Source organism: Hypanus sabinus, chromosome 28 (genome assembly GCF_030144855.1).
Source record: "Hypanus sabinus isolate sHypSab1 chromosome 28, sHypSab1.hap1, whole genome shotgun sequence".
In the NCBI taxonomy this organism is placed as follows: Eukaryota; Metazoa; Chordata; class Chondrichthyes; order Myliobatiformes; family Dasyatidae; genus Hypanus; species Hypanus sabinus.
In genome coordinates this window covers 35,783,087-35,796,948 of record NC_082733.1, presented here as the reverse complement: position 1 = coordinate 35,796,948, position 13,862 = coordinate 35,783,087, and the positions used below count along the sequence as shown (strand labels likewise).

General features: G+C 42.3%; 1 protein-coding gene across 1 annotated transcript in view; it reads left to right on the top strand.

Moving 5' to 3' along the window:
* The window catches only part of LOC132382363 (solute carrier organic anion transporter family member 3A1-like), a 222,070-nt gene that overhangs the window by 40,573 nt on the left and 167,635 nt on the right, over positions 1–13,862 (top strand). Inside the window, exon 2 of the mRNA XM_059952482.1 lies at positions 4,198–4,663. Within this exon, the coding sequence (XP_059808465.1) occupies positions 4,198–4,663 (466 nt within the window). The remainder of the gene's footprint in view (positions 1–4,197; positions 4,664–13,862) is intronic.

The window sequence follows — 13,862 nt, the reverse complement described above, 5'->3', positions numbered from 1 at the left end:
CTCCACAAATGCTGCCTGACCCTCTGAATTCCACAGGAAGCTCGTTTTCTACGGCGTGACAGATACAGCAGATTCTGCAGATGGTGGAAATCCAGAGGAACACACAAAAATTGTTGGAGGAACTCAGTAGGTCAGGCAGCATCTATAGAGAGAATTAAATAGTTGACGTTATAGGCCGAGACCTTTCATCAAGATTGGCAGTTTGTTCTAACACTAACCGTAATCTCGACCACAACCATTACCAACTTGCTGCTTTTGTAATATTAGCCAGCTCCATCATGGGCATTAGCCTCCATAGTATGCAGGTCAACTTCAAGAAGCAGTGCCTCAGAAAGGTGGTGTCCATCATGAAGGACCCCCTTTGTCCAGAACATGCCCTTGTCCCATATACTTACTGTAATACACTGTTTTCTTTTTCACTCTATTATCACGTATTGCCTTGTACTGCTGCCACGAAGTTAACAAATTTCACGGCATATGCTAGTGGTATTAAACCTGATTCTGATTCTGATAAGTTGTCCTGCTTATATTCTTTCAACAATAGTAATTATACCTCAAAAAATACTCTAGCATTTGTGGACCACTTTGAGACATTCTAGGGTCAAAAATAGAAGCTCTAAGCTTAATTTAAGCGAATGTAGTAGATGCTTAATAGATATGATAGACCACTGGAATTAATGACCAGGTAATTTAATTACTGCGCTGTTATTTGGAAAAAAGAATGTTGCCTAGAAACAGTAAGATTTCCTTTCTAGTCTTTAAGTGGTGCCTTGGGAGCTTTTATATTCATCTAACTTACAAGGATGAATAGATAAGGCATTAGATTTTTAATCTGAATCACATTGATAGAGCCTTCAACAATGCAACTCAGCTGTAATATCGCACATCACGCTGAACCAGAAATTAGTTCATATCTGTCAAGACTGCCATAGTGACATATCTAGTGAAGCTGCTGACCCACCATACCAAAGCAGCACATAATTCGCTGGAGGAATGCGGGTCGAGCAGCATCAGCAAGAGAAGAGAAATTGTCGATATTTTGGGTTAAAACTTAGGACCGAAACATCGACAGTTCCTCTCCCTGCTGAGTTCCTCCAGTACGTTGCCTGTTGCTCCAGACTGCTGAATCTGAAATCTCTTGTCTCCACAAGACCAAAGAACCAGGGTCATTCCTGACTCCAGGTGCTGTGGGTGTGGAGTTGCTGTACTTTCTTCTAGTTGCTTAGGCCTCCTTCCAGATCCCAAAGACATGTGAGTTGGTAGGTCAACCGGTCATTGCAAATTGCCCCTAGTTTACAGGTGTGACATAAGGCCTTTGATGTTAATATGGGGAGAACAAATTATAGGGATTAATCTCAGATAAGAGTGAATTGATGTGGACGTGGTAAACTGAAGGTCATAGAGTAATGAGTAAGGGGAGAAGGTTGGGGAATGGAGTCGAGAGGGATAATAAATCATCCAGGAATGGTAGAACAGACTCAATGGCCCAAATAGCCTAATTCTGCTCCTCTGTATTGTAAAGGGTGAATCTTTGTGTGTGTCATGTGTCTTCACCACCTGGCCTTGGGTGTATGTGACTATCTACAGAAGCTTCAGCACTACCACGAGAACATGAAAGTCATGTGAACACAGGCAGGACTTGTGAAGAGTGGTGGCAAATGATGATTGGTTCAGTGCTTTGAGTTGGTGCTAGTGTATTGGTCCATTTGCTGCAGCATTTTGTATCAGTGGAGGAGGTCTAAAAGTAGAGTGGTCAGGGGCAAGTTTTACCAGGGACTGCATTGCAAATGGTGCTGCAGATTGGGCAGAGTAGACATGTGCTGCAGTGAGTGGGCCAGGCTGTGGGGGGGAGAAGCACATACACTGGATAAGTATTGTTCTGTCCTAATAAACAAAGTTTTGAAACATATAAGGGGAATTTGTGAGTGGCAGGGTGGAGATACCTCTCTACCTCAGGAGGTGTAAGGTGCTCCTTCCCTCCACTAATCTGCAGGTATCCCTTGGGCAAGGTGTAGCTCCTGCTTAGCTTCCTACCCCCTTCCATGGTGGATGGTCATATGAGCAGCTGGTGCATTTATGGCCCCTGATGCCAGGCAGAGAATCTCTGAAGAGTATTGATAATGGCTGGGGTCACCCATCTTGTAAAGACACTGCCCAGAAGAAGGCAATGACAATGTACTCCCTTAGAAAAATTTGCCAAGAACAATCATGGTCATCGACCATGATTGTCTACATCATATGACATGGCACATTATGATGATGAAGAGGAATTTTTGTCTTTCTGCCCAGCAGCCGGTTCTGTGAATCTTTTGTCGTAACTGAATAGTCTTATGATTCTTTACAGTGAGATTCAGATGGAAAGTGCAGCTTAGACAAGCAGATAAAACAACGCTCTAGATATCTGCGGGAGAGATGAACAGTTAGTGATTCATGATGATGATCTTTCATCAGACCTTTGAGCAACTTCAGACTGATGACTTTTAGATGAAAAGTCATCCCCTGAAGAGCTAACTCTTTTCCTCACCCCAGTTTCTGCCTGACCTGCTGAGCATTTCCAGCATTTCCGTTTGTATCTCAGATTTGCTGTTTTGGTGACGTTTTCAAGAGTTGATTCACTGCTGAATTCTATCCTATGTAAACAAGAAATGATGTTCATACTGACATTTCTTTATAAAATAGATCATGGAGAGATAAGTACAGATTAAGAACTGAGTTTCCTTTTTGGGATCATTTTCCAAGATCTTCCAATGCACCCTAAATATTCAGATCAGCTGGTTAGGCCATTGGTTTTGTGGCTCTTGTGAAGGATTGTAACTCCAATAGTCTTGCTCTGGATTATCAGCTTTGTTGTGGAATGAGTCAAACTCGCACCCAGTGACTGCATCCTACCACTCTAGGCTGAAAGCCAAGTTGGTGAACCTTCAGTAACCACTGTGACAATATTCTAATCCTAACACCAGATTTGAGGCCATCTCCATGAGTAAAGATGAGAGATGGTGGGACAAAATAAGATGTCCCAGCCTGAAACACCAGCTGTTAATAAGATCCTCCATAAGACATAGGAGCAGAATTAGGCCATTGGGCTCATTGTGTCTGCCCCACCATTCAATCATGGCTAATTTATTATCCCTCCCAATTCCATTCTCCTGCCTTTTGAACCCCATAACTTTTGTCCTGCACACTAATCAAATAGCTATCATCCTCCATTTTAAATATACCCAATGAACTGGCCTCCACAGCTGTCTGTGGACACGAACTCCACAGATTCATCACCCTCATGCCCAAAACATTCTCACCTGACTTGCTGAGTTCTGTAAGCATTCTCTGTGTGTTGCTCAACATTTCGAGCATCTGCAGATCGTTTGTGTTTGTGGGAAATTAGTTGTAGCTATAATTAGGTGGACATTGGAAGAGAGAAAAGAGACTGACCAGAGGTCTCATTTACTGTCCCATCTTGAATCATTATTACTGCATAATATACTGGAAAGGACAACATGGAACATGTGTTACAATGTCCCATTTTGCCTCTACAATACTGGCTACTTCATGGACCTTGTCTGAAGAAGTAACTGCTAAGTACAGGGATTCTTAATCTGAGGTCCACGACCCACATAGGGCTCCATGGATAGATTCCAGGGGTCTATGAAATTGGATGGCAAAAAATTTACATCTTTATTTTCACTAACCTCTGACTGAATTTAGCATTTCCATCAATTCTAAATGTAGGCAACAAACTGCAGTGGTGTTCGCCATATTGCAGTTATTACCAATATCTCAAATTATCGATCATCACTTCTTCGAAATTGCAGTAGATCGAATGTGATCGCAGTCTTCTTGTCTGCAGACGCTCATGTGACGTAGTTGGCCAACTACCAGGCAGCCCTACAATTGGACGTTCCACTTGCCTATATTTTAAATGTATAGTCTTGATATTTAATGTTAATAAAGAAGCACATGTATTACTATATCAAAAATAGTTTAATATTTTGATAACTGTATTTCAATATAATTGGGTTTTTTTGTAATCTCCAATGCATTTGATTTTATATTTTTAAATACATTATTCTGAGAAGAGGTCCATAGGCTTCACCAGACTGGCAAAGGGTCTATGGTATAAAAAAGGTTAAGAACCCCGGCTTAGCACTTTGTTGATGAATGCTTTGTATAACTCCTGTGTAACTCTGGACCTTTCTTCAGGTGAGCGTGCTGACAACATTGGAAAGGAGGTTTAACCTGCAGAGTGCCGACGTTGGAGTCATCGCCAGCAGCTTCGAGATTGGCAACCTGGCCTTGATTTTGTTTGTGAGCTACTTTGGGGCAAAAGGGCATCGGCCACGTCTGATAGGATGCGGGGGCATCGTGATGGCCCTGGGAGCTTTGCTGTCTGCCCTTCCCGAGTTCCTTACCCACCAGTATGAGTACGAATCTGGGGAGATCCCCTGGGGACTGGAAGGAAAGGACCTGTGTGTTGGGAATGTATCAGCCAGCAACCAAGGACCAGAGGCAAAAATCATCTGCAGGAACAGGACTTCCACCAACATGATGTACCTCCTGCTAATTGGAGCCCAAGTGTTACTGGGCATTGGTGCTACTCCTGTCCAACCACTTGGTGTCTCATACATTGATGACCATGTCCAACGGAAGGACTCCTCCCTGTACATAGGTAAGACATTTGGATATGAATGGTATCATGGGGATATTAACCCCAGGAAAGTCTGAGATCAGTATGAGGAGCAATGCAATCCTGTCCTGCTTCATTCTTATGTTCTGAGGTATATTAACATTGTTAATTAATTTCTATTTAAGATACAGTTGCAGTGTTTCTGAAGGTAAAGTCCTTTGCTTATTGTCACGTCTTGCTGCTGTGGGGTAGGAGAATCACGTGTAAAATTCATTTTTAGGTCCACCGCATATTTATTCAGTTGAGCTTTCAGGTTGAGGAGGAAGCGCATGGCCCCTTCACCTTGATGGAGTCCACACACACTCTCATTCCTCTCAGATCGGTTTCAGGTTTATTATCAAATGAATGAGAATCAGAATCAGGTTTAAAATACCACTTGCATACGTCATGAAATTTGTTAACTCTGCGGCACCAGTACAATACATGATAATATAGCAAAAAAAACTGTGAATTACATTAAATATATATATATATATATATAATAGTTAAATTAAGTAACTAGTGGAATAAAAATGGAAATGAAAAGTAGTGAGGTAGTGATCATGCATTCACTGTTCATTCAGAAATCAGATGGCAGAGGGGAAGAAGCTGTTTTTGAATCATTGGGTTTGTACCTTCAGGCTCCTATACCTCCTTACTGATGGTAGCAATGAAAACAGGGTATGTCCTGGGTGGTGGGGATCCTGACGAAGGGTCTCGGCCCGAAACGTTGACAGTGCTTCTCCCTATACATGCTGCCTGGCCTGCTGTGTTCCACCAGCATTTTGTGTTGTGGGGGTCCTTAGTGATGGATGCCACCTTTTGATGTTTCACTCCTTGAAGATGTTTTGGACACCATGGAGGCTAGTGCCCTTGATGGAGCTGACTAAGTTTACAACTCTCTGCAGCTTACTTCAATCCTGCGTAGGAGCTCCTGTGAAATTTTAAAAAGCTTGTGCTTTTTTCTCTTCCTCTGCGGACTGGGTTTTGGTCTTCATTTTTTTTTAATTGGGTTCTTTTGGGTTTCCTGCTTTGTGGCTACCTGCAAGCAGACAGTCTTCAAGGTTGTATAATTTAGGCATTCCTTGATCATAAATGTTCTTTGATTCTTTGCGATGACGCATTTCACTGTCTTTTTTGATGTATACTGTACATGATGAATAAATGATTCTGAAACTGATCTGAGAATGAGAGAGTGTGTGTTTGGACTCCATCAAGGTGAACAGGCCTCTCGCTCCCCCCTCAACTAGACAACTTGATGGAGTAAGTATGTGACTGACCTAAAAATGTGAATTGTCCGAGTGCTTCTCCTACTCCGTTATAGTAAGACATTCTCGTACCTTGTATGACATTTTGATACACGTTTAGAAACCAATGTGTAGATTTGCAGTGATCACCACTTGACCAACCCAAGACAAGAAGGTGACTGGATTATCCCTCCTGACATCACCTGGCAAGCATGAATATCTTTTGCCCCACAACCCCTGCCTTTGGTCAGAGTCTGGTCATTTCATGTCTACAATATCTGCTCAGCCAAGGCATTGGTTATTTGGTGATGGTGCTGGCAGGCCCATTATCTCCAATAACTGGTTATCCTATGACTGCTTTCTGGTATACTGTATCTTATCTTGCATTCTACTACATAAGCTAGGTCTGACCTATTTATCCGAGTAGTAGTATATTTTATCTTACGCAACGTTTTATAATGTTACATATTACGTAAGTTAACCGTACAGAGTAGATTCATTTCGGTAGTCTGCTAGTTCCAGGTTGACAGCTTGTAAGTGAAGTTTAATAAAGCGATATTAGGCCTTTGACTGGGAGAAGTGGTTCTTTGCTATTATAGAGTATTCTTGGTAATCATATCTAGCATGACAAATGAATAAGTCTATAAAAGATAAAAGAGGAGAATTAGGCCATTCAGCCCATCAAGTCTGCTCCACGCTTCAATAATGGCAGATTATTTTTTCTCAAGCCTTATCTCTTGCCTTCTCCCTGCAATCCTTAACCACTTTACTATCACTGTGTGTGCTGGCAATGTTGGAACCCAGAGGTGGAGGAAAGACAGATGCCAATATAGAGATGGTTGCCAGAGTTAATTCTTAATAATTCCAACAGAACAACTGTGGCTCAGCCGAGCGACACTGCGAGACGTAACATTCTCAAAACTAGGACCCTGCGATTAGTGCTAACTGGGCATCCACTTAAATTATACAAGTAACACAAAATCTCCAAGCCTATCAAAATAAACTTAACAAGTTTATACAGGAAGCACCAGGAGAATGCATTACAAAGAGCGATTTGCTTGAGAAAATCACAACGAACTCGAAACGATTAACAACTCTTAACAAATATTAACCAAATTAGGTGCTCTAAAAACGTCGGAGCCCAATGCTCTCTGGTACCCTGCACAAGCCCTAAGAGCTCAGTACACTTTACCAATCAAGAACCTATCATTCTATGCTTTAAATACATCTTACAACTTGGCCTCCTTAGTCGCAATGAATTCCGTGCATTCACCACCGACTCGCTGAGGAAATTGTCCCTCATCTCAGCTTTACAGGGGCATCCCTTAATTTTGTGTCTGTGTCCTTGGATCGTCAACTCTCCTACCATCGCTCTATCCAGGCCTTTCAGTCTCAGGTAGGTTTCAGTGAGACACCCCACATCCCCCTCCACCGAATACTTCTGAACTCCACAGATACAGGCCAAGAGACATCAAATGCTCTTCATACGTTTAGCCTTTTATTCTTGGGATCATTCTTGTGAAACCCCTCCAGGGCCAGTAGATAGGGGCCCAAAAAGAATGGGTTTGAACCAAAGCAAATTAAATTTGATATTGTTTAAATCTAGGGCTATAACAAATTCTATAACCATGTTCTTTAACATTTCATTGACCAAAGCATTTTCTGATCTATGTTTGAAATGCTTATGAGTTGACTATATATTAATAGCTGATATCTGCCAATGTTTATACATTTTTTCCTGTGTTTGTGAAAATCACAAAAGGTTTAAGTTTAACCCCAGCCTCAGAAATAGCTCCTGATAAAACTTAGACAGCTTTCCAAATAAGAACAAATTTCTTTCTTGCTGGCAGTGACCCTCAAACAACCTGGTGTTAGACTTCAGAGGTTAATTATTAGTATTTCAGAATCCAGGTCAGCACACCTCCTGAACATCATCAAACCCCTTTGTTCCATCTCTGACAGCATCAAGACATGGTCTCCTGCAGTCCACCCAGTAATTAAACCTTGCTGGCCAAATACACATTATCCAAAAGCATCCAGACACCAGGCATCACGAAACAAGAAAATTCTTCCAAATGTTATCAAATTCAATTGATAAATATAAGAAAGTGTATCTTTTTAAAAAATATAATATGATTTTACAGTATTTGTTTACTTGTGAAATATATTACAACATACAATGGATGTTTGGTCATAAGACTGCGAAATGCAGGAGCAGAACTAAGATATTCGGCCCATCGAGTCTACTCCGCCATTTGATCATGGCTGATTTACTTTTCCTTTCAACCACATTTCCCTGCCTTCTCCCTGTAATCACTGATGCCCTTATTAGTCAAGAACCTATTTACCTCCGGTTTAAATATACCCTATGACTTGGCTTCCACAGCTGTCTATGAGGCTGTCCTCTGGTCCTCTCCATGTCGATCTTTCTAGACCTTTGAAAATTAAATTGTGTGCAGAGAAACATTAATGATCCATAGTAAAAACATGTCTAATGTCTGAATAATGTTTGAATAATGTTTGGGTCCAAGGATTTTGGACTAGAAATCTTATAAATCCTCTTTACATAACTGGAGTCTCTCCATATGTGGGTTGGTTGAAGATTTCTCTATCCATTTTAGCTTTATGGTGTTTTGAATGTTAAAATAACTTGCATGGGTATAGTACCTGTAATGTGATATAATCCTTCAAGGCATTTCAGAAGATTATCAGCAAAGACAATATTGACCCTTAGATGCTTAAGAAGGAAATCATGCACAATGAACCTTCACAATGATGAGAGGGGTTGAAAGAGATGTGAATATATCTGAATTTCAGGCCTTTGTAGTGGGAAGTATAAGCACTACCTGTAAAGTTATGAATTTTGGCTGAAGGGAGTGATAAAGGGAAGATTTTCCTTCTTCTTCTTAGAACCATAGAACATTACAGCACAGAAGCAGGCCAAACTATTTTCCTGCCTAGTCCCACTGTCCTGCACCTGGCCCATATCCCTCCATACACCTCTCATCCATGTACCTGTCCAAATTTTTCTTATATGTTAAAAGTGAGCCTGCATTTACCACTTCATCTGGCAGCTCATTGAACACTCCCATCACTCTTTGTGTGAAGAAGCCCCCCCCCCCAATGCTCCCTTTAAATTTTTCCCCCTTCACCCTTAACCCATGTCCTCTGGTTTTTTTCTCCCCTAGCCTCAGTGGGAAAAGCCTGCTTGCATTCACTCTATCTATACCCATCATAATTTTATATACCTCTATCAAATCTCCCCTCATTCTTCTACGCTCCAGGGAGTAAAATCCTAACCTATTCAACCTTTCTTTGTAACTCAGTTTCTCAAGTCCCGACAACATCCTTATAAACCTCTGCACTCTTTCAACCTTATTAATATCCTTTCTGTAATTCGGTGACACAAAACTGCACACAATACCAGAACTTCTTCTTGGGCTTTTAGCTCCCAGTGAAGCATAAGCCATCAATGATCTTCCATCTCCATTGTCCAAAGTCGATGATGTGGTTGGAGTTCATCAATGTTTCTGTAGTCCATTGTATCCAGGGTTATTGGCCTATACAGCTTCACCAGAGCCCTGTTGGCCGGCCTTACCCATTTCCACAGGACGTAGGGTTGGACCTTGAGAGGCAAAGGGATGATTGCTCACATTAAATTGACAGTAGGGAAATCAAGACAGAGAGAGCAACTTGTTGATGTGTGAAGTAAACTGGGCTGACCTTGCGAATAAGAAGCCGAGTTCATAGTGTGGAGGGTGGTGAGGGCTTCATAGGCCTGAAGTGACCACTTTACACAGTCAGTGACCACTTTATTATGTACAGGAGTGGACCCCAGTGTTGTCATCTGCTGCTGTAGCCCATCCACTTCAAGGTTCATGTGTTGTGTGTTCAGAGGTGCTTTTCTGCACACCACTATTGTAACACGTGATTATTTGAGTAACTGTCACCTTCAATCTGGCCATTCTCCTCTGAACTCTCTTATTAGCAAGGTGTTTTTGCCCACAGAACTGCTGCTCACTAGATGTTTACTTTTGCACCATTCTCTGTAAACTCTGAGACTGTTGTGCATGAAAATCCTAGGAGATCAGCAGTTTCGGAGATACTCAAACCAGCCGGTCTGGCACCAAAGATCATTCCTCTGACAAAAGGCACTTAGATCAAGCTTCTTCCACATTCTGACCTTTTGTCCAAACAACAACTGAACTTCTTGATCATGTGTACATACTTCTTTGCATTGAGTTGCTATCACGTGCTTGGCTGATTAGATATATGAGGTGTACAGGTGTATATTATACTGGTTAATTACTGACAACTTAAGTTTTAATTGTAAGTAAACTGGTGCCTAGAAACAAAATGATCAAGACCTTTGTGTAGGATTGAACAATATTGTGTGTAAATCCTGAAACAGGGATGATCATTGGAACTCAGCTTTTCACTAATCAGTTCTGTTACTATGCTTGCTTGTAATCCCTATTAATGTTTGCTTGCCTGTTTTTGTACATTTATCATATATCTTTGCGAGTAAATGTATCCAAATGTGGTTTCAAATATAGTATATAAATTTTACTATTGAAAATGTTTAATAATAGTTATGTTTCAAGATATTTACAGTAGGAAATCTCAGATGCGTAATGTTCAATACTTTTGCAGATTGATCTTTTAGCTCCACTTTTGTTTAGTGGTTTTGTTCGTTCATTATGTGCTGCATCGTATAACATGGGCGATCATGGTCTTTCCATGACCATGATTGTTCTTGGCAGAATTTTCTATGGAAGTGGTTTGCCATTGCCTTCTTCTGGGCGGTGTCTTCACAAGATGGGTGACCCCTGCCATTATCAATACTCTTCAGTGATTATCAGCCTGATGACTGTTGAAACATAACCAGGACTTGTGATGTGCGCCAGCTGCTCATACGACCATCCACCACCTGCTCCCATGGATTCACCAGACCAGAGGGGCTAAGCAGATGCTACACCTTGCCCAAGAGTGACCTGCAGGCTAGCGGAGGGAAGGAGCTTCTTACACCTCCTTTGGTAGAGATGTACCTCCACCTCACCATCCAAAGGGCCCCAAATTCAAAGTTTGTTCTGTGGTATGTTGGCAAATATTGCTCAGGTTGATGGTGAATGCATCAGTGTTAACATGCAATAATTGGAGACAGGAAAACTGCTTCTGATCACCGCCCAGCAACATATAAAGGGGTGGGTATCCCATCTGAGGATAGTCCGTGGTGATGACATCCTTCACAGTCAAGGAGTCTGATGTTACTCCAGCAAGAAACAACATCCTCAGCAGAGGGGTCAAAAAGAAGAGGCTGCCAAGAAAAGTGGCTGAGTGTCCACTCTTCAAAGAGTGTAGTATAGTGTGTAGGCCTCCGTTAGTCTCGATAGACCATGGATTTGCACCTTGGAGAGTTTCCAGGGCGCAAGCCTGGGCAAGGTTTTTCTTAAATGGAAGACCGGCAGTTGCCCAAGCTGCAAGTCTCCCCTCTCCACACCACCAATGTTGTCCAAGGGAAGGGCATTTGGACCCATACAGCTTGGCACCAATGTCGTGGCAGAGCAATATGTGGTTAAGTGCCTTGGACACACACAGAAGCCTCCGCCAAGGCTTGAACTAGTGACCTTCAGATAACTAGACGAATGCCTTAACCACTTGGCCACGTGCCAACACCTTCAAAGAATACAACATTATACCAGTGCTCTCTTCAAAGAGTACAACATTGCTGGTACAGTAGATTGGCATGCTGGTATCCTGTTCCACAAAATGATTAGTGGAGATTTAATCTTCAGGACCCTCTGTGTTGTGTTTTCATTTTCAGTCACAAGGAATTTGTGAAGAATGGTATTGAAAGAAGGTTGGTGTGCATCAATGCAATAAAGGAAAAGGTTGTGACAATGGTTGTGGGCTTAGACCATAAAACCATAGATAAAGGAGCAGAAATAGGCTATTTGACCCATCATGTCTGCTCTGCCTTCCATCCTGGCTGACTTATTATCACTTACAGTTCTGTGCAAAAGTCTTAGTCACATACCATATATATAGCTAGGGTGCACAGTCCTGTAGTCATTTTATGAATTGGACTGTACTGCTGCCGCAAAGAAAGGATTTATGGCATATGTGTGCGATGTATGAGAGTGGGAAGGGGGGCAGGTAGAGGGGTACTGTGGTTGGGAAAAGGGGAAGGGAGAGGAGAGGAAGTTGGAAACACCAGAGAGTAATGATAAATACACCAATTGTTTGGAATCATATGACTCTGCCTGGTGTTTCAGGGCTGGGTATGTCTGCACCCATGCCACCTGCCCACCTTGCAGCCTTTCTCTGCCATCTGTCCCTCACCCCTCCCACAGTGCTCCACCCTCACCATTCCCCACATTCTTTGCTCCTGCCAGATTTACAAACTTGCTCTCTGCTCCACACTGATAAATACATTACTGTGAAAAAGTCCCAGGCATCCTAGCTATATTGAAAAGTATATGCCTAAGATTTACGCACAATGCTATAATCCCATTCTTCTGCCTTCTCACCGTAATCTTTGTCACCCTTACTAATCAAGAATTTATCAGCCTCCACTTTAAATATACCCAATTACAGCCATTTCTGGCAATGAATTCCACAGGTATACCACCTTCTGGCTAAGAAATTTCTCCTCATCTCTGTTTTCTGTGCTCTCTGGTCCTAGACTCCTCCACTGTAGGAAACATCTCTCCATGCCCGGCATCTTCACTATCTTCATATACCTCTACCTCCACCTTGACGCTGGGGGGGGGGGGGGGGTGCTTCAAATGGGGTCAGCAACCTTTGTCTTTATAGTGTAGCATACAGCTTCGGCCATGGACACAATGATTTCTGTCTTGTTGTACTATATGTGGGGATGGGCTGAGGTATGGGGAATAAAGTTGAAGGGACAGGATAATTAGTATTCATCCTGTCTTATCCATAATGTGTGCAGTCAAGCCAGTGGGTGCTAATTTCTCTTTCTCCTCAGTTCTATCTCAGATGTTGTGAGAGATGGCTGTCCACAGCTGCCCTTCTGACGGAGGTCAGCTAACCTAGTATATTGTCATCAGTGGCTTGGGCCATCCTGATTTATGTGGCAGAGTGCCTCGCTGGTTGGACCAATCTCAAATAGTGCTGAGTCGGAGTACAGGGAGGAGATAGAGTGCTTAGTAACATGGTATTGTGAAAATGACCTTCCCTCACTGTCAACAAAATAAAGCAGCTGGTTATTGGCTTTAAAAAGAGCACCTGTTCGTGCCTACATCAATAATGTTGACATTGAGAGGGCTGAGAGCTTCAAGTTTCTAAATGTGAGCACCAACGATTGCCTGTCTTGGTCCAACAACACTGATGTGACCGCAAGAAAAGCTCCCCATTGCCTTTACTTCCTCAGGAATTTAGAGAAACATCCCTGCCAACTTTTCCCAATTTTATTGATCCACCCTAGAAAGCATTCTGTTTGTGGAACTTTGCAAGAGTCTGTTATACATCTGACTATCTGCCTACATTAACTTGGGCCTCTCCTCAGCCTCTGACACTATATCCAACCTCTCATTCTAATTCAATGATGTCCTGGTGAACCTGTTCTGCATCTTCTCCAAAGCTTCAACATCCTTCCTGTAATGGCACCAGAACTGTCAGAATACTCCAAACATGGTCTATCCAAAGTGTTATATAGCTGCAAAACAACTCCCTGACTTTTATTATCACTGCCCCTTGACCAATGAAGCCAAGCATGCCATATAATCTCTTTACCATCCTAACAACTTACGATGCCACTTTTGGAGAGCTATGAACTTGCAACCTTCTGCATATTTGTCTTCCTAAAGCAGGGGTTCAATTACCAACTGATGCAAAATACTGGAGGAACTCAACAGTTCTGCAGGTCAGTCCTGAGGAAAGGTCTCAACCCGATTCGCCAACTGTTTGTTCCCCTCCATAGATGCTGCCTG